This window comes from Mesoplodon bidens (genome assembly GCF_964165515.1).
Source record: "Mesoplodon bidens genome assembly, chromosome: 17".
Taxonomy (NCBI): Eukaryota; Metazoa; Chordata; class Mammalia; order Artiodactyla; family Ziphiidae; genus Mesoplodon; species Mesoplodon bidens.
The window spans coordinates 24,966,286-24,986,312 of record NC_138174.1 but is presented as its reverse complement, the minus strand read 5'-3'; the positions used below and the strand labels follow the sequence as shown (position 1 = coordinate 24,986,312).

Below are 20,027 nucleotides of genomic sequence, written 5' to 3'. Positions count from 1 at the left end.
CAACCAACCTCTCCTGGTAGAAACAGGTGATCTTCACTGTCACTCTCTTAGTAAATTGTCATGGCTGTTAAAATGTGGGGCTGTTTTGTAGGCTCTTTTGAAGATCAGCTTAACTGATTCTTTAGCTGAGAGGGCCCCTGAGCCATCATGCAAGAGCTGGGCTACATCCCGCCACCCTACATCTCAGCCTGACCAAAGAGGGAGAGCTTCATTTGGAAGGTAGCTCCCTGGCCTCAGCTCCCAGACCGGCTGCTGCTCCGTTATCCCAGGGCATCCCCAGTGGGTACCATAGCAAGTCAAAGAGCATGAGGAGAGAAAAAAGAATTTAATAAGGGAGGTGGGAAAAGGAAGAAAAAAGATGCACATGCCTTGACTGTTGCTTCAAGGACCTGGATTATCTGCACTCTTATTTGGAGCCTCTTCCTCCTGTCTGCTCAGTTCTCCACCTTACACTGTGGAGAAAGGGAGGGTGTGGTGAAGCACAAAGTGGCTCTGAAACCGTACAGACTTGACTTTTTTTTTTTTAACATTTTTATTGGAGTATAATTGCTTTACAATGGTGTGTTAGTTTCTGCTGTATAACAAAGTGAATCAGCTATACATATACATATATCCCCATACCTCCTCCCTCTTGCATCTCCTTCCCTCCCACCCTCCCTATCCCACCCCTCTAGGTGGACACAAAGCACCGAGCTGATCTCCCTGTGCTATGCGGCTGCTTCCCACTAGCTATCTATTTTACGTTTGGTAGTGTGTATATGTCCATGCCACTCTCTCACTTCGTCCCAGCTTACCCTTCCCCCTCCCCGTGTCTTCAGGTCCATTCTCTACGTCTGTGTCTTTATTCGTGTCCTGCCCCTAGGCTCTTCAGAACCTTTTCTTTTTTTAGATTCCATATATATGTGTTAGCATACGGTATTTGTTTTTCTCTTCCTGACTTACTTCACTCTGTATGACAGACTCTAGGTCCATCCTCCTCACTACAAATAACTCAGTTTCATTCCTTTTGATGGCTGAGTCATATTCCACTGTATATATGTGCCACATCTTCTTTATCCACTCATCTGTCGATGGACACTGAGGTTGATTCCGTCAGACCTGCCTTTCCATCACTATGTGACTAACTTATCACCTAACCTCTCTGTGCCTCAGTTTCCTTCTGTGTAGAACAGAAGCAGTAGTTCTACCTCTCAGGGTTGCTGTGGGCCTGGAAATGGTGCATGCCGAGACCTGCCCTAGGAGGCCCTTGATAACCGCAGTAAGATGCCTCCTTTCCCTCTGAGACCCGTTTGTGGGTCAGAGACACTGGGAGCGCCGTCCAATAGCACTTTGAGCCAGGATGGCTGTTGAGCACTCGATACGTGTTTAGTGCAACTGAGGGACTGAAAATGTCATTTTATTCTATTTTAGTTGCTTTGCATTTAAGAAGCCACCCGTGGCAAGTGGCTACCGCATCGGGCAGCGCAATGTGCAGGGCTTTCACGGTCAGGACTCGTCCCCTGCCAGGCGGCTCTCCATCTACGCAGTAATTTGTTCTCTTAACAAACTCCTCCCGAACAAAGTCGGGGCTGCCGTGAACACCCAGGACCGTAGTCAGGCTCTGGGGCTCGGGGATGGGAACAATGAAGGTTCCTCAACTCCTGGACTCCACCGACTTCTGTCCCTCTGGCCCCCTACCCTCTCTACTCCGTCCGCCCGCAACCTCAAGTCCCTTGGGGGCACTGGGGAGGGGACGCGCGGGAGACTCCCTCTGCGGCTCCCATATGGGTCTGGGTCTTCCACGGCTTTTGCCTGCTTTATTCTTCCCAACAAACCCAGGAGGCTCAGCATTTCCATTTCACAGATGAGGCAACTGAGGCTCGTGGAGCTTCTGGGCACAGGGCGGGAATCAGCCGAGCACCAGCCTTAAACTCTTTGGGGCCCTGGTGTCGCCAAAGCTACTTTCGTGGGGCGCGTTGTCAGGGCGCGCGGGGAAGGCGGCGGGTAAATATTTGGGGCTGTAACCTGGGCTCCGGCGACTCCGCGTCACTGCGGTTCCCCAACGGGCGCGTGGCGAGGGCGGTGCCTGGGGGACAGGGGCGTCCCTGGCACGGCGGCAGGGACAGACCCGGCGGCCAGGCTCCCGTGGCCCCGCCCAGGCCCGCCCCCGCCCGCGGCTATAAGACCTCGGGACTGCCGGTGGCTGCGGCCGGGAAAGATCTGGCGGGCGGACGGCGCAGGCAGCTGTGAGGCGGGAGCGCAGCCGGGCGAGGGGACAGGCAGAGCGGGACGAGGCCAGGAGAGGGGACGGGCGGCCTCAGCGGGAGCGTCTGCACGATCCCGCGCCCAGACCTCGCAGGACCCCCCGACGCGCGCCGGGCCTAGCCCGCCCATGAAGCCGCCCGCCGCGCAGGGCAGCCCCGCGGCCGCCGCGGCCGCAGGTGAGTGGGGGTCTCCTTAAAGCCGGGGCCTTGCGCGAAAGAAGCGGGATCCCGCGTCATCTCGTTGCATCCCTCCCCCAGCCTCTCCGGCGGGCTGGTTCAGCCTCCTCCCCACGCGGGGCTGGGGGTCCGAGCCCGACACGTCACGGGCGCATCCTGACTCAGTCCTCCCACCGCCGCCCCGTTCACACGCGCCCCCGGGGAGCGAACGCGGGGAAGAGTCCCCGACAGCGCGTGGGAAAGCGTTCGGCTGTGTCCGCTTAGCTGCGTGACCTTCGGCCTGCAACTTCCCCCGGTCGAGACTCAGTTTCTTTATCTCGAAAACGGGCGCGACACCAAGGCGCACTTCACGGGGGTGGTGGAGACTATTAAAAGATAACAGCGAGCAGCGGGCAGCGACAGCCGGGCTGTCCCCGGGCCAGCGCGCGGTCAGCGTTAGTTAGCGATCCTCGGGAACGGTACGGCCCCTGCCGGGCCGGGGTTGGGACGGCCGCCCCGCCCCACCCTCACCTGAGCCCACCGTGCCTCCCCAGCCCCGGCCTTGGACTCGGCCGACGCGGGGGACCTGAGCGACGCGCTGTGCGAGTTTGATGCGGTGCTGGCCGACTTCGCGTCGCCCTTCCACGAGCGCCACTTCCATTACGAAGAGCACCTGGAGCGCATGAAGCGGCGGAGCAGCGCCAGCGTCAGCGATAGCAGCGGCTTCAGCGACTCGGAGAGTAAGTGTGGCCCCGCCGGGGAAGGTGCCGGAGCCCTGGGGACTCCCCGTACCCGGCCCGCGGAGGAGCGCTCCGGGCTCGGGGCTCAGCTTGCTTATCGGGGCCGGGCGGAGTTATAGCCCCATAGCTCAGCGCGGTCTCTAGGACTCTAGGCGTCTCCGGGGCTGCAGGCCCGGCGGGGACAAGACCCCTGAGCATGGTCTCGGGAAGGCTCTTGGAGGGCAGGCTGGTCTACCTGCCGCCGGCAGGTGTCAGGAGGCAGGAGGGTCGAAGCGGCAGGACTCCTGGGACCCCAGCCAGGCCTTCCCGCGGCTCCCTCCCCTCCTCTCCTTCCCCCGTCTTTCCTCTCTCAGCAGTATCTTCAGAAGATGTGGAGCAAGTGCCACAGGCATGGGGTCGGGGCGCATGGGAGGGCATAATATGCACATATTTGTGAAACCAGGAAAGGTTTCCTAAGCTCCCGTTCTTAGATTTTTGAAACACTTCTTGCACTTTCTTCTGGCCCTGAGCTCCCAGACTTGTTGCTACACTGCCTGAAGTTTTGGAAGAATCCCTGGCACTGCTGAGCTCAAGTATTTAGAAAGTGTCCCTCATCCTTCAGGCAGGTCCATCACGTGGACGGCTGGCTCTGACTCCCCACCCAGTTGGGGGTGGGCAGAGAGCACATGAGCCCAGAGCTGCTTTCTGGTGACTTTGCTCATCGTGGAAACTACCCCCCATGTCTCTCTGTCCTAAGCAACCTTGTTACAAAGAGAGACCATTTTTTCCAGGAACTTGAGTGTCCTGTAAGGATTTTGGATACCTTTTCAGGCGTCAAACAGCAAATCGGGTGACTTTTCAGTATTATGTGACTGCTGTTTTACCCAACCTGGATTACTTACTATTTTTCAAAGTGAATTTTAAACATTTCTGGGTAATTCTTGAGGCTTCATTCCCTAGATGGGATACAAGCGTGAATGTCACTCCCTTTGTTGTCCTTGACTCTGGAAATAAAAACAATGACCTTTCCTTGTGATTCCCTTCTTTTGAAATCTGAAGCTCCCCCTTGTTACAGGGCAAAGATACAGTCCTAGGCTTACACACGAGCTGTCCTTCTGAAAAGGAATAAAGGACACTCGCCACCCAGTTCAGGCTTTGAGTCAGAAACTTGAGTTCCAGCTTGACTTTTCTTGGCAGCCCTGCCCAAGCGTTAGAAATAATTGCAGCTTTTGAGGTGAAAGGGAATGGAATCGTATGCTGTTAATTTTCCGTTCAGTATGTTTGGACTTTGTTGCTAATGACCAGACCGCTTATTTTCAATTTCAAAGAGAAGTCTAAAAAATTTTGAAATTTGTCTCCATGTCTGTAGCCAAACTTAAATATGTCTCCTTCTACTGGGGCATGGAGCAAGTTATTCATCAAGTACAAATTCTCTCCCCCGTGGGAAAGAAAGCTGGCACGGTCTGTCCAGTGCCGCTGTCTTGCAAAGAACAGCTCCTTTCTAAACCACAGCTGCATTTGGCTAGAATATGGTCTGAGCTCACCCATTCATGGGTGATTGCAACTCCCTCTGGGTAGGGTTTCAGATCTGGGATCTGTTTTCAGAGGCCTCAAAGAAAAGGCACTCGAAACACATTCTTAACAGTTTGGGGGGAGATATTTGGAATAGTCTGTAGTTTTTCTTAGGGTATGTGTGTGTACTTTGTTTTCTGCTTTTGTTGTTAACTGTTAAACTAACCCTTAGTTTGGTGGTTAGAGAGGTAAACGGGAGGGTATAAGGAAGGCTCAGATGACATTAGTCTTTTCTATAAATGTGTAGTTTGGCCTCCATGAGGCAGGTTAGAAATAGTCCTGGCAGAAGCAGTGTATCTAAATAGTAATTTCTTAAGGACGCATAATATGTGTCTTAATTGCCGCTAAGAATGGATCACAGACATGTGTTATACTCATTTGTCTGTTTAATGCTTTTCTGTGGAAGAGAATATTTGAGAGACGTGGATCCTACTGAAATTTAGCCCACCAAAGGGGAGACGCACCAGGATGATCATAATAAGAGCAGCTCTCTCTTTTTTTAAATTTATTTTTTGGCTGCATTGGGTCTTCGTTGCTGCACGCAGGCTTTCTCTAGTTGCGGCGAGCGGGGTCTACTCTTCCTTGCGGTGCGCGGGCTTCTCATTGCGGTGGCTTCTCTTATTACGGAGCGTGAGCTCTAGGCGCACAGGCTTCGTAGGTGCGGCATGCGGGCCCTAGAGCGCGCGGGTTTCAGTAGTTGTGGTGTGTGGAAGAGCAGCTCTCTTTTGCCCGGCTCTTTCTATGATTACTATTATTATTTATTAGCTCTAACCATTAATGATCTCTTTGCTTTGCTTTAAATGTGTTATCTCGTATGATCTCTGCTACAGTCCTGGAGCGTAGGCACTGTTATCTCCTCTTTTCTGATAAAATAGTGGAACCCGTTGGGCTGTCTCTCTCTCTAAGGTCTTGCTCTATCACCATGGATGGTTGGCTGGTTTGTGAACCAGGTCCTCCGGGATAGACTTGAAGTCTCACTGGACCGGGATCATGTGCCTGTTTATCAATGGTGGTTGTGTCTGAAGGTGTCTCTTCAAGGCAGTGGTCACCTGGCCGGGTCTGTGGAGCCCAGGCTGAGCTCTGTTAGGGCCCTGCATGAGGAGTGGGCCTCATTTTCTCTAGCTGTGAAATGGAAAGGATGCTATTTAATGATGATGTTAGAAACATCCATAAGCTCATGATGAGGAAGAAAATATTTGTTCTGTTGGATGCTTTTAAAAAAATAATAAAATGCACATGCCACGCTGTGTCACATAAGTCAGAGACATTTGAGCCAGTGTCTTGTGTGAAAATGTTATGCATGAAGCTCTAAACCCTTGGGACCTTGGTTTTCACTCTACCTTTACAGCTCCGTCACTCTGAAGATGTACCTACTGCATTCCTGTTTCTTGAAGAACCCTTTCTTTTCTCTCAAAAAAAAAAAAAAAGATGAGAAAGACAAATATTATATGATATCACTTATATATGGAATCTAAAACTAGTACAAATGAACTTATTTACAAAACAGAAACAGACTCACAGACATAGGAAACAAACTTATGGTTACCAAAGGGGAAGGGGGGAGAGGGATAAATTAGGAGTATGGGATTAACAGATACATACTACTATATATAAAATAGATAAACAACAAGGATTTATTATATAGCACAGGGAGCTATATTCAGTATCTTGTAATAATCTATAATGGAAAAGAATATATGTATGCATATATATATATATATATATATATATCTGAATCACTTTGCTGTATACCTGAAACAATACAATATTGTAAATCAACTACACTTCAATTAAAAAATATTTCGCTTGCTTGCATCCAAAGGAGAAAAAGTAGACACTCCTTCTTCCACCCAGAGAAGCAAGTTACTTAGATAGGAGAGAAGAACGGATATTTAATAAGGAAATACTCTTGCCTGTTTCCACTTACAGGGAATCCTTCTAAGACATGAAGAGGACCAAAATAACAGTGGCAAGATAACTTCACATTAGGGGTGGCATTCAAATGGGGGCTGATGAAAATAGTTCCTTTTGTTTCTTTCTTCTAGATTTCGGTTCCAACAGGTAACACCAGACACTTTCATGAGAGCGGTTTCAACTTCGGCAGTAAAAGGGCAGCACAGTTAGGAGGGCAGCGAGGTTCAAACGCGATCCTCGGAGGTGCTTCAGGCATTGTGCACATCTTTGGTTTGAACTTATTTTGAAAAATCTGTTGTTTTTTCAGTATTTTCAAAACTGTAAGCTCACAGCATGACTTCTGAAATGTGTTTGATGACATTTTAACTCATCAGATACTACATTTTAACCAATGTGTTAATTTATGATTCCACCGATGGATTTTGTAAGAAGTTTCTAATATTAACTGGAACTTTAAAAGGTGATGCAAACTTATATCTTTGACGGATTGGAGTTTCCTTTTTCCTTTGAGGGGGGAAGTGTTTTGCTACTTAACAGAAAACGTCTGAAGTCTACTCCGAATGCTGGAGCTATTATGATTTTGCAGGGCCATTGTAGGGAATGAGGAATTGGCTTCTTTAGCATGTGCAGGACCTAGAATGTCTGGATTTCTTTGCCTCGACTCTTCTAGCTTGGCCCTGGGAGAGGGGACTGTATGGCCCGTGGTGGGGGGGCATGCATGACAGGTAGCCTATTGGCTGATTTGGCGTAAGAGGCACTGAGACCAGAACTTGAACTTGTTCAAGGTGGGAGAGACTGAGAAGTTAGGAGCCCTCAGGGTGTCCTGGTGTGTGTTAGGAATTCCAGGCAGGTGACAGGTGTCACTGGCTGACACCTGGAGGGGTATCTAGAGGGACTGAGCAGTCTCAGAAGGGAAGCGGGGGCGATAGTGCTGAAACTGAGGAACGTTTTCTTATTATATCCCACTTTCAGGGAGGCTGTTGGAATTTAGATTTTGAGGAGGAGATTCAACCCACCTCCCCCAACACCCGCATACCATTCCTTGTGGCAAAAGGGAAACAGGTCCAAGGCTTTCTTTTTCTCAGTTAATTACTATGGTTTGCTTGCCTGAAATGTGTGGGATTGTTCTATATTTACAGGAGCTCTGGGCCAGGGTTACTGTCTGTGGTTTCCCTTTCCTCTGGAGTAGCACACGCTGGTGCCAACCCCAAATTACCTTTCTCCCCACCCCCAAATGAAATAAGCACGTCTACCTTTTAAACAAGCCTCTGTTTTTGTAGCTGAGTTTCCCAAGCTCTGTTGACGCTCTTGCAGTTAGATGTTTGCATATTTAATATGCTCACAATACTTTTGATGATGTCTTAGAAAACTTGGTCCCTGAATTCGAGGTTCCTAGCTTCAGCGCACCAAGTTGACTGGCCAAGGACATTTCTGACGGGGCTTTACAGCCGATAGCAGTAGATGTTTACAACATCTAAAATATCTAGTCTTGCCACCTGCCGCGGTTCCCCAAATCATCACTGTTATGTGTCCCTTGAAGCCCTGTTAATGGCAACACCTAATATTGGGTGGGGCAACAATACATTACTATGCTATCAGCCTGTGACACATTCCTGTCCTTTATCAGACTAATGAGCTGTTATTTCTAGAACTCAAGAAATAGAGTTCTAGGGGAATGAAAAGAACAGGAAGTCAGGCTTTGCTTCCCTTTTAATATACACCTAGCATGAAATCTTGTTCACTGTAAGTCCATGGAATGAAATTTTATTGGATAAAGGGTAAAGAGAGGTCTAGAGCTTGGGGTACTTCCATGTCTGTGGGTTTGTTCTTGGGAGGTTTGTTCTAGGGCACATCTGAAGATAAATTTTCTCTTAGGAATTTATCTGAAGAAGTGGACGAAGCCTGGGCCCAGAATCTTGAGTCTTCTTACTCTCTTTGGTGACCTTTCTTCTCCTGAGTGTCTTCCTCCATTTTGTTGGGAAAACAGAATAAAAGCAATGAAAACCATAGGTATCACAGGAGCGCCTGGCTTACTGATTCCCCTTTCGCAAGAGAAGAAGCTAAGGCTCAGAGATGAAGTGACTTGCACAGGGTCACACAGCTTTCACACGGCCTCGGTGCCACACATCTCTAGGGTGGCAGCTTCTGGGGCTCCTGCGGTTGTCCTGGTCATTGTTTTGGGGAATAAGGTGTAGAGCAGTTATGAACACAGGGTGGAACTCAACTGTGGAGGAGTTTGACTCAGGGGTGCTGGGGCTTCATTTCCTTTTGATGGTTGAACACTCTGGAGCCTGGAGTCAGGTCAGGCCCGGATTGTGCACTGGAACTCATGGAAATAGAGAGGCGTCAGGGTGTAGCAGTGAGCTGGTGTGTGAGGCTGTGTGTGTGTGTGTGTGTGTGGGTGGGTGGGTGTGTAGGTGTTTGAGTCTGGGGCGGTAGTGTGAGGGGAGAGGGGAAGTGAGCATATGCTATGTTGGCATGCCTGTGTCTCTGTGTGTGTGTGTGTGTGTGTGTGTGTGTGTATTGTAACTAGAATTTTTTTTCCCCTCCTTCATTGTGGGAGTAGCACAAGTTCATTATCAGTAAGAGGCAACTTCTGATTATTTGAACAGTGTATTTAATAGTTGGCAGCTGAATTTGTCAGTCAAATAACAGGCAGTTTGTCTATATATTTTCTGAGTTTGAGGAAAATACTTAGATCAAAAAGGCACATAAACACCAGGCTCTAAAGGGTAAGACGTAAGCCGTGGTGATGTCTTAGTATACTATGACGCTACAGAGTCTCAAAACCAAGTGAGTTACCTGAATTTTTCATGAATCCTCACTGGATTCCTTTTTCCTACCATTTTGCAATGACCTTTTCCATGTCTAGGTCATTCCTTCCCCCCAGACTCAACAGCATTTGGTCAACCTGTGTGTGCGGCAAACAAATTGTGTGTGTGTGTGTGTGTGTGTGTGTGTGTGTTTGCCCCCTCCCAAGGGATGAGTATACATGGACGTAAAATTGATGGAGAGTCGGGGCAGAACAGAGGTGAAGTCCCAAGTCAGGAGAAGGGCCTGCAGTGCAGGGTGTGGTGGTGAGACTGAGACCAGGGGTGCTGCCAGCGAGTCCTGGGTTCAGCACTCTGGGCCAGGGATGGGGGTGATGCTCTCAGGTGTCCTTTGGAGCCAAGGATAATGTTCCAGAGACATCATACTCCTTTCTCCTGGCTCACGAGTCCCGGCACGAGGCCTGCTTCCCCAGCGCCCTCTGTGGTTTTCCTAACCCCCTCAGTCTTACCTCATCTTTTCCCCACAAGTCTCTCGGGTTCTATTTGGGGCGATTCTCCTGCCTCTGACGTGGCGACAAGCAGTAACGAGTCTCTGCGATGGGCGTGACCACTTTCCAGTGCGTAGGGAAAAGGCCTCCCCCTGAGAAAACCCAGAATGCTGCAGAGGGCGGCCCAGCTGACAAGCGAGCAGAAGGGCTTCCCACGTTGAGTTCCACTGAGTACAAGCGTCTTGAGACGCTTGTCCCAAGGGCAAGTAAACCAGGGTAAATAGGGCTGAGCTGGTTTCTTTTCTTTCTTTTTTTTTTAATATTTATTTATTTATTTGTTTGGCTGAGTCGGGTCTTAGCTGCGGCATGCTGGATCTTTCGTTGCGGCGCCTGGTCTCTTCGTTGTGGCTCACGGGCTCTAGAGCGCACAGGTTTAGTTGCCCCGTGGCATGTGGGATCTTAGTTCCCCGACCAGGGATCGAACCTGCGTCCCCTGCATTGGAAGGCGGATTCTTAACCACTGGACCACCAGGGAAGTCCCTGAGTCTGTTTCTTTATCACAAGATGTCTCAGGCACGTTAAAGTGGGGTTACATCAGAGGACCCTCCAGGGGTGCTTGGTGTTTCTTAGAGTTCGTTGATCACACAGCTCTTCTCAAAGGACCACTATTCTGGGAAATAATTTCTGGGGAAATGTAAGGGTAAGGTTTGGTGTTTCAGATCTCAGTAGGTGTTCATCATCAAAGCCTTGAAAAATGGTTGTCATCCTTTTAGGTGACCCGGGCTGGACCTATGAAGGAAGAATCAACTGTGAGGGTTGGGCATGTTTGGAAAACTGAATGCGATGGGTGTGTAGGCCAGGAAGACAAAATGGCTCTGGGGCCGCCTGGTCAGGGGAGGCTGGGAGGACCAGTAAGGAGGCCTCAGGAACTGCTCCAGGAACTTGGAGCAGTCTTTAGGGATGAAGAGGAATTCTCCTAGGACCAGAAACCTCTGCTTCTGAAAACCCTTTTTTATTCTGGGCATGTCTTTTGTAACTTAGTCCTGTTCATTTTGAGTTAAGGGGACCAAAGAAAGGTGGTTTAGTCTCTTCCTGAGCTGGAGGTGATTGGATAAAACTGAGCGAATCCCAAGGAGGACAGGGAGCCTGACCAGGTCCTCATGGCTCAGCCACCCTCTCTCACCTGAACAGCCTTCCCAGAGCTCATCTCTGCTACAGCCGTGCCTGGCTTTGTGTTTTGTTTTAGCTGGGAAGGCTGTTCCTTTGTGACCTCAGAGGCCACATCCTGCTTCCACCACCAGGTCTGCCTTTGAGCCTTTGAGTTAGTGCAGCTCAGCCAGCAGTTCCTTTCTGTGTCACAGCCACACGGCTGGCTGGCCGTGGGTTGGTTTCCTACCCCTTGGCAGGACTTAGAGAAATAGAATCTCAGAACTTCAGAGCTGGAAGGGACTTTAAGGATTATTTAGTCCAGCTTCCCATTTTATGGATGGGTAAACTGAGGCCCAGAGACATTATCTTGCTCAAGGGCATCTGAATACTTAGTAGCTGGGCTGGTTTCCTTGACTCAGCTCAGCCCTGCTTCTGGGACCTTGCCTTGCTCTTGCTTTGGTCTTTGAGGGTATGATAATGGAGGCAGCAAATCACCCAAACTGTAATAGACAACCTGTGGGAGAAGAAATCTTTATCTTTGACCCTCTAGCTTATCCCCAGAATGTAGGAGCTTAGGAAAACCATGACAAAGACTCTCATGAGCAGGCAGGGAGGATTATTAAGTCATGGGATCCAACCTTGTCTTTGTATTTTAGGGGGTTCAGAGGGCAGAAGGGACATCTTCCAGGAAAGATGGTTCCTTATGTCTCAAATCCCAAGGGAAGCCCCTCACCCTCATCGGCCAAGCATTGGCTTAGCTGTCAGTTAGACACCCACTGGGCAGTGGGCTCCGGTTTGTCACAAAGGGGGCTGGTTTGGTCATGATGATCCTGTCACCCCCTTCTTTTTTTTTAGGGAAGCAAGGGCCTTTGGTGTGCCTGATTGGAGACACATACTCACACACATATACAGGCACACTCTCCTGCCTCAAATCATTTGGGGGCATAAATATAAAATCTGGAAACCAACCTATTTTTTTTTTATAACTTTGCTCCTTTGGGAGGTAAACTGTTGGTTGGCAATAGACCATAAGACTGAAAATCGTTTCTAATGAGTTCTGTTTTCTTTCCTGAAAGGTGCAGATTCACTTTATAGGAACAGCTTCAGCTTCAGTGATGAAAAACTGAATTCTCCCACAGACAGCACTCCAGCTCTTCTGTCTCCCGCTGTCCCTCCTCGGAAAGGTAAGTTCATTAGTTGGATTGTGAGTGTTTTTGCTTCCTTCCTCCCTCCTCCTGCGTCTCAGCCTCTTCTTTCTTCCCCCTTCCCCCTAACCAATCTTTCCCAAATGTGCAAAACAAATAGAGAAGACTAGTATCTTAGTATAGTACAGCATGGAATGGATTTTGTCAGTTCTCAGGATTTTGATCAGCCTGAAAGTGAAATCAGATAACTAGGGGGCAGGAAACCAAATTCACAGGGAGAAAAGACATGTAGACGCTAGACTTTGCTTTCTCTCTTGTGGTGTCATCAAGACAGTGTCAAATGGCAGTGGCCTCCCAAGACTGGTTGGTTCTAGAATGTAAAACTCAGCAGTTAGGCTTTGCAGAAAGTTGGGTTCTTTTTCTTGCATTAACTCTTTAACTAATGCTTTCAGATGACCAATTTAGCAATTAAATGGGGTCATCATTATGAAACAAGTAATGATCTAACATAATTCAAAATGGCAGCTCCATCCTACCTCTACTGTGATATTAATAGGCCGAAAAGGTTTTTAAAGATGCATGAGCAGCTTCTTGTATTTTGGAACTAGTAAAGTGTCTCCAGCCAGAGAGCTGAATGTTCTTTTATATTGGGCAAGTGCCCTTTTGAAAACAAAAGCAGTTTTTTTCCCTTAAGAAACATTATACTTGCTGAAAATCGTTGCAGAATGCAATAAAAGTGGAACATAGTTAAAAAGAAATATGAAGATTCCATCATTTTCTCACTCTGGCATGAAGGCAGCATTTCCCCCTTTTTCAAAAGGACATTTTAAAATCCTCTTCTCAACATAACAATGTTAGCAGCCACTGGGGACTCTGCCGTTGTCCAGCCCCTCATCTGTAATGGATCTATTGAATTGAGAGAGACAGAACAGTCTAGAAAGTGGCTTAAAATGGACCCAGATTTGTTACCTGATCCTCAAGAGGTAGGAATTGAAGAGGAGAAGAAAGCCCTAGTGGCAAATTGACTTTAAAAGCTAAGAACAATGAGCTATTTGTGGCCAGCGGGGGCTAATTAATAAAAATATCCAGTAGTGCATTCAGAGAGGGCATGAATGATGAACTCTAGAGAAAAAAATAAGATACACAGAAAGAAGTACCTGTCTCAGGATACAGAAGGAACAAAATCATAATGAGGACTTGTTACTCTGTGCTGGCACCTGGATGGGATGAGGCTCTCTAGACCCAGGAGCTTCCTGTCGCCTTCTCTGTACCTTTTTTTTTTTTTTTTTTTTTTTTTTTTGCGGTACGCAGACCTATCACTGTTGTGGCCTCTCCCGTTGCGGAGCACAGGCTCTGGACGCACAGGCTCAGCGGCCATGGCTCACGGGCCCAGCCGCTCTGCGGCATGTGGGATCCTCCCGGACTGGGGCACGAACCCGTGTCCCCTGCATCGGCAGGCGGACTCCCAACCACTGCGCCACCAGGGAAGCCCTCTGTACCATTTTGACACGGAACTGTAGTGCTTAGTTCATTTCATCCTGGAGGGACCATGAGGGCTGAAGCATTGCCCTGGAGTGAAAGCATGAACAAAATTGCGTCAGGGGAGAAGTTTAGCAGGAATTAGGGAATCTGGGTGTCCATTCCACACAGTGCCGTGCTTCCCGAATATTTTGACTAACTCAAATCTTGCACAATCAAAAAGTTCAAACTTTTAATCTTCCTTCCCTGCCCCTGTCTCCCCGCATCTCCCAACTTTTAAGGTAGTGAAGGGAGATACTTCTTCCAGGTTGCTGGGATAGGGGTGGGGTATGGGGGGTGATGAACTACAAAAACCAGAAAGAAACATTTAGGCTAATCTTCAGAATAAGTTTCCGAGTTGACTATAAGTAAACACTGGAGCAGCCACTTAGGGTTGGTACAGGACACTCTTTAATAAAGTCTCTGAAGACAAAGAGATGGGGTCGCATAATTCTGGAAAAGTCGGAGTCATCAGCTGTCTTGGATACGGAAACTGAACCTCAACTCTTGTTTTTCAGCCAAACTAGGAGACACGAAAGAGCTAGAAGACTTTATTGCTGATCTCGACAGAACCTTAGCAAGTGAGTGCATGCCCGGTAGTAAAAAAAAAAAAAATCAAACAGAAAACCCAACCAGCACCTCTGATAAAGTGCTGTAATGTTTACCAGCTTGCCTGGGGCAGGAAGTTACATCATAAGGCTTTTGTAGGTTCAGAAACAGGACCCTAGTGGCTCAGAAAGAAATTCTGAGGGTAAGCTTACATTGAAGTAGACCGTGTGCCTTTCCAAACAGTGAGAACTGACCACCAGCAAACAATGGCATTTTGTTTGAGAAATGGAGAGTAAAGTAGTAGTTAGAGCAAGATTGGAGGCTTACCAGCATGGTGGCCTGCCAGGCTTTTCAGAAAAGAAATCAGCCTATTGACCATCAAGCATTATACTGACAAGCCAGGGGGTTCCATCTCAGGGGCCAGAGAAAATTTCACAAGTTAGATCAGGGGTTTGGTGAGGTCTGACTTCTAGAGGGTTGGGTCCCCAAAGAGAGAATTGGCTTCGGGAGATCCTGTAACCAAAGACCCATGCCAATTACTAAAAGACCTGGATTAGGTACACAGTACCTTGTTTCCCACTGGCAGTTACACTAATGGCACCCCATTTTCTGTGACCAAAAATTTTGAGACCTGAGGATGTTAGATCATAACTGCTACGGGGATGCCTAGAAGAAGGGACCCTGAGAATCAATCCACCCAGTCTATTTCCAAAGAACAGGACTGCAAGAGCCAGAAGGATCAGCTAGAGTTTCCCGGATGACAGTTTCAGCAACTCTACCCTTGGGGGGCCTTATTCGGTCACACAACAGGCCTGGAGAATTACATCCTAGCCCCTTTCATTTTACAATGAAAGAGTTGATTTTCCTTAAGAAATATTTTATGCTATACTCTGCTAAATAGCTGGGTAGAATCTGAAAAAATAGATCCAAAGCTGGTTATTTAACAAGAACTCTGTTCTTAAACATGGTTGCAGACAGACCTAAGTATTAGGTGGAAAGTTCTTGTGCAGCTTCTGTTTACTGGAAGGTTTTGTTGCCCATTTTCTTATCCTGCATCAGAAGACAGAGGGGATTGTAATTGCAGCACAGTTTGTATTAGACCCATGTGACACGCCTGTTGACTTCATGGAAATTGCAGCAGGCTGCCAGTCATACCAGTTAATCAGACATATACTACGTGGGAAGCCTGCCAGTAAGTTTGGTGCTTTGATGCCTGTCTGAGAGGTGTGCTCTGGCTAAGCATAGGAATTGTTGGCTTTCGTGAGTGGATCACCTTCTCTGTCTCCTGTTGACAGGTATGTGAAGCAAGAAGCTCTGGGTCCTTTCATCATAAGGGAGAAGCTTCAGAGAGCTCAGAGGACCTGATAAAATCAGCTACAGAATTTGCTGCTGGAGGGGCCAGAGATGCTGTTCATCTACCACCAGGCCATTCTCATTCTCGTCCTAAAAATGCCTTTGGGCTCATCTCTGGGCAAGTTAGAAATTGACTTTGTTTACCTGCTTGCAGCGTGTTAGAACAGATGACTCATGCTAATGTTGTATTTCCTCTTAAAACATAGCTTTTCTGTAATTTAAAGTGCTTTTATGAAAATATTTGTAATTAATTATATATAGTTGGAGACAGTACTATGCTTTTCCCATTATAATATATTTTTGTATGCAAATAAACTTTGAACTGGAAGTCTGTCTTTTGTAAGCTTTCCTTTTTTTTTTTTTTTCTCTTGATTTCTTTCAATATAGGTCCATCCAACTAGTATTCAAGTGGAAATAACACGCCGCTTGACTTCTAATATGGACCCTGGGCGCTGCCGCATTGCACTAGGTACTAGGATGGTAAATGAGAGAAAGTGTTACTTGGCAGTTCATTCGGGGCTCTAAAGGGAAATGCTGGCATAAGATTGATGGGAAATTTTAATTTGAGGGTTGCAGTTTTAATGAAAGTTGGGTTTCTCTTCTATCTCCATTCTCCTCATTTCTTAGCACCTTTTTAGGTGCCACAGGTTCATTCCTTCAATTAGGGGAAATACCAGGTGTACTCAAAATCCAGGGCAAGTTGGGGCAACTGGAGGACTTATAAATGATGGTGCTCTTATAAAATCTGTGTGCTGAGGAAGATTTGATATGCTGGCCTGGATGCTAACGTCCAGGTGGCTTCAGTGGAGCTGGAGGGTCCAGATGCAAGGTCTCCCATAAAGTGGGCTTCGCTTGTAGAGGGCAGTGACCCACCCACACACCCCCACCTGCCTTCTGTGGAGGAGGGGGAGAGGCATAAAAAACAGGAGAGTCCATACTTTTCTTAGCTATGCTTTTCTATCCTTAAAACATCTAAAATAACCAGGCATTACTTTGATAATCAGAATCAAGTTGTAAAAAAACCCTCCAATCCTTATGTTCCTGTAGAACACAAATCCAAAGCATAAGTACTTATAATTTTATTTATATTTTCAAAAGCTAACTACTAATTTGATCTGTTTTTCAGGGCATTGTGAAACTATTCAATAAAGTGCCTTTTCTTTAACCTTTTTCTTTTCCCCAAATTTCCGGGAAAGCTTTTGGGTTGAACCCAAATATTTTCTTTATTTCTTTATTGAGATGTAATTCACATACCCATTCATTCATCATCTTGAAGTGTACATTTCAGCAGTTTTAATTAAAATAAATTTTAAAAATTGTTTTGGCCACACCATGTGGCTTGCAGGATCTTAGTTCCCTGAACCAGGGATTGAACCCGCACCCTTGGCAGTGAAAGTGTGGAGTCCTAACCACTGGACTGCCAGGGAATTCCCAATTCAGTAGTTTTGAGTACCTATGGAATCATACAACATGTGGTCTTTTGTGTCTGGATTCTTTCCCTTTGCATACTGTTTTCAAGGTTCACCCATGTTGTATGTGAATCGTTACTTCATTCCTTTTTATGACTGAATAATCACTGTATGGCTATACCATATTTTGTTTATCCTTTCCTTGGTTGAGGGACATTTGGGTTGTTTCTACTTTTTGGCTAACAAATATTGCTCTTATGAATATTCATGTATAAATTTTTGTGTGGAGATATATATATATATATATATACATATATATATATATATATTTTTTTTTTTTCGGTACGCGGGCCTCTCACTGTTGTGGCCTCTCCCGTTGCGGAGCACAGGCTCCGGACGCACAGGCTCAGCAGCCATGGCTCACGGGCCCAGCCGCTCCACGGCATGTGGGGTCTTCCCGGACCTGGGCACGATGTGTCCCCTGCATCGGCAGGCGGACTCTCAACCACTGCGCCACCAGGGAAGCCCGATATATGTTTTAATTTCTCTTGGTATATAACTAGGAGTGGAATTTCTAGGCCATATGATAACCCTATGTTTAACTTTTTTGAGGAATTGTCAAACTTTTCCATAGCAGCTGTGCCAGTTTGCATTCCCACCAGCAATGTATGAGGGCTCCAATTTCTCCACACCCTTGGCAACACCTGCTGTTGTTCATCTTTTTGAATATAACCATCCTAGTGGGTGTAAAGTGGTATCTTATTGCAGTTTTGATTTGCATTTTCCTGATGACTAATGATGTTGAACATCTATTTATGTGTTTACTGGCCATTTGTGTATCTTCTTTGGAGAAATGTCTATTCACAGCCTTTGCCCATTTTTAAATAAGTTGTCTTTATTATTGTTGAGTTGTAGGAGTTTTCTATGTATTCTGTATACAAGTTCTTTACCAGACATCTGATTTGAAAATTTTTCTTCTATTTTGTCGGTTGTCTTTTCACTTTTTTGTTAGCGTCCTTTGAAGCACTAACTTTTGATGAAGTCCAATTTATCTATTTCTCTTTTGCCACCTGTGCTTTTGGTGTCATATCTAACCACTGCCTAATTAAAGGTCACGAAGAGTTACTTGTATATTTTCTTTTAAGAGTTCTATAAGATTATACAAATCTTACATTTAGGTATTTGGTCAACTTCGAATTAATTTTTGTATATGATGTGAGGTAGGGGTCCAACTCCATTCTTTTGCATGTTAATATCCAGTTGTCATGTCAGTATTTGTTGTAAAGACTATTTTTCCCCCATTGAATTGTATTGACACCCTTGTTGAAAATCAATTGACCCTATGTGTATGGGTTTATTTCTGGACTCTTAATTCTGTTGCAGGGATTTATATGTCTATCCTTATTCCTGTACCACACAGTCTTGATAACTATAGCTTTGCAGTAAGTTTTGAAATCAGAAAGTGTGAGTCTTTCACCTTTGTTCTCTGCACAATTATATTGGCTGTTCTGAATTCCGTGCATTTTCAGGTAAATTTTAGGATGAGTTTGCCAATTTCTGCAATAAAGGCAGTGGGATTTTCATAGAAATTGTGTCAAATCTGTGTATCAGTTTGGGAAGTATTGCCATCTTAGCAACATTATGTCTTCTTTCCAATTCATGAACATGAAATGTCCTTCAGTTTATTTATATCTTCTTAATTTCTTTCAACTATGTTTTGTAGTTTTTAGTGTATAAATCTTGCACTTCCTTGTCAAATTTATTTCTAAGCATTCTTTTTGATACTATTGTAAAAGGAATTGTTTTCTTAATTTTATTTTCAGATTGTTCCTTGCTAGTGTACAGAAGTACACTTGATTTTTGTATATTGATTTTGTATCCTGCAACCTTCCTATACTTATTAGTTCTAATAGGGTTTTGCATGTGTGTGTGTGGTGGGGGCTGATTCTATATGCAAAATCATACCGTTTGCAAATGGAAATAGTTTTACTTCTTCCTTTCCAATCTGAATGTCTTTTAAATTCTTTTTGTTGCATCATTGCCCTGGCTAGAACTTCCAGTACAATACTGAAAAGAAGTGGTGAGAGGGCACAACCTACTCTTATTTCTGATCTTAGAGGAAAAGCTATCAGTCTTTCACCACTAAGTACGATGTGGGAATATTATCTTTTTTCATCAAATGAGCCCTTAACTTGTTTTCTAAACATAATTTTCCCATTACCTGGAACTGTTTTTTGTTCATGCTTGGGAACATTTATCTGCTTTGGATAAACCTTTTTTTCCACTGGGATACTATACCTTTTTATTAGTAGCCTCTTTAGGATTTGAGGATCTACCTCATTTGCCAGCTCTTTCTTTATGGTCTCCTGGAACCTGGACTCCCAAAGTTAGATGTGCAGGGTATGGAGCTTTGTGACCTGTTGTGAGGAGAAGGTCAGTGGTTTGGAGAAAGGAAGTGGATTCCTTTAGAAGAGTGTTGGGAGGAGGGTAGTTTGTGCTCTAACCTCTGTTGAATGAGTAACTGGGGACAAGCAGGCTGTGGGCTGAGTCAGAGCTTGGGGTTCTGGGAATGTTGAAAAGAGTGTTTTCCATGTTTCTCAAAATGCATTTCAGGAGCACATTCCTAAGCTGTTTTGAAGACTAGGTATTAAGGTCATAGGTACTTGAAAAGTGCTGCATATACTTCACTTAGAGATTTATTGTGCACATTAGTACATAAATTATGTAGGGTTCAGTCTAAGGTGATGGATCAGAGAACCCCAAATATAGTGTCTTAAACAAGATGGGAGTTTCTTTCACACTAACAGCCCAGAGGTGAGCAGTACAAGGATGGCTGAGTGACTCTCTGGTGCAAAGTGGCTGCTCCTGCTCCTGTCATCACATTTCATCCCAGCCAACACAAAGGAGAAAAAGCAAGTCAAGCACAGGCTTATTTCTTTCAATGACATGACTAGAGGGGACACAAATTACTTCTGCTCACATTCCGTTGTCCAGATCTTAGTCAGATGGTCATTCCCAGCTGCAAGAGAGGCTGGGAGAAA

General features: G+C 46.1%; 1 protein-coding gene across 1 annotated transcript; it reads left to right on the top strand.

The window, feature by feature from the left end:
* Positions 1-2,170: 2,170 nt before the first annotated feature.
* RGCC (regulator of cell cycle) lies at positions 2,171-15,905 on the top strand. The gene is made up of 5 exons (XM_081215170.1): positions 2,171-2,420; positions 2,954-3,139; positions 12,089-12,196; positions 14,194-14,256; positions 15,520-15,905. Exons 1-5 carry the CDS (start codon positions 2,372-2,374, stop codon positions 15,525-15,527), a joined length of 414 nt encoding a protein of 137 aa, XP_081071296.1. The 5' UTR covers positions 2,171-2,371; the 3' UTR covers positions 15,528-15,905.
* Positions 15,906-20,027: the final 4,122 nt, after the last annotated feature.

Coding starts and splice junctions, on each gene's coding strand:
- RGCC (XM_081215170.1), top strand. CDS start 2,372: ATGAAGCCGCCCGCCGCGCAGGGCAGCCCCGCGGCCGCCGCGGCCGCA. Junction 3,140..12,088: donor CGGCTTCAGCGACTCGGAGA/GTAAGTGTGGCC, acceptor CTTTCCTGAAAG/GTGCAGATTCACTTTATAGG. Junction 12,197..14,193: donor CGCTGTCCCTCCTCGGAAAG/GTAAGTTCATTA, acceptor CTTGTTTTTCAG/CCAAACTAGGAGACACGAAA.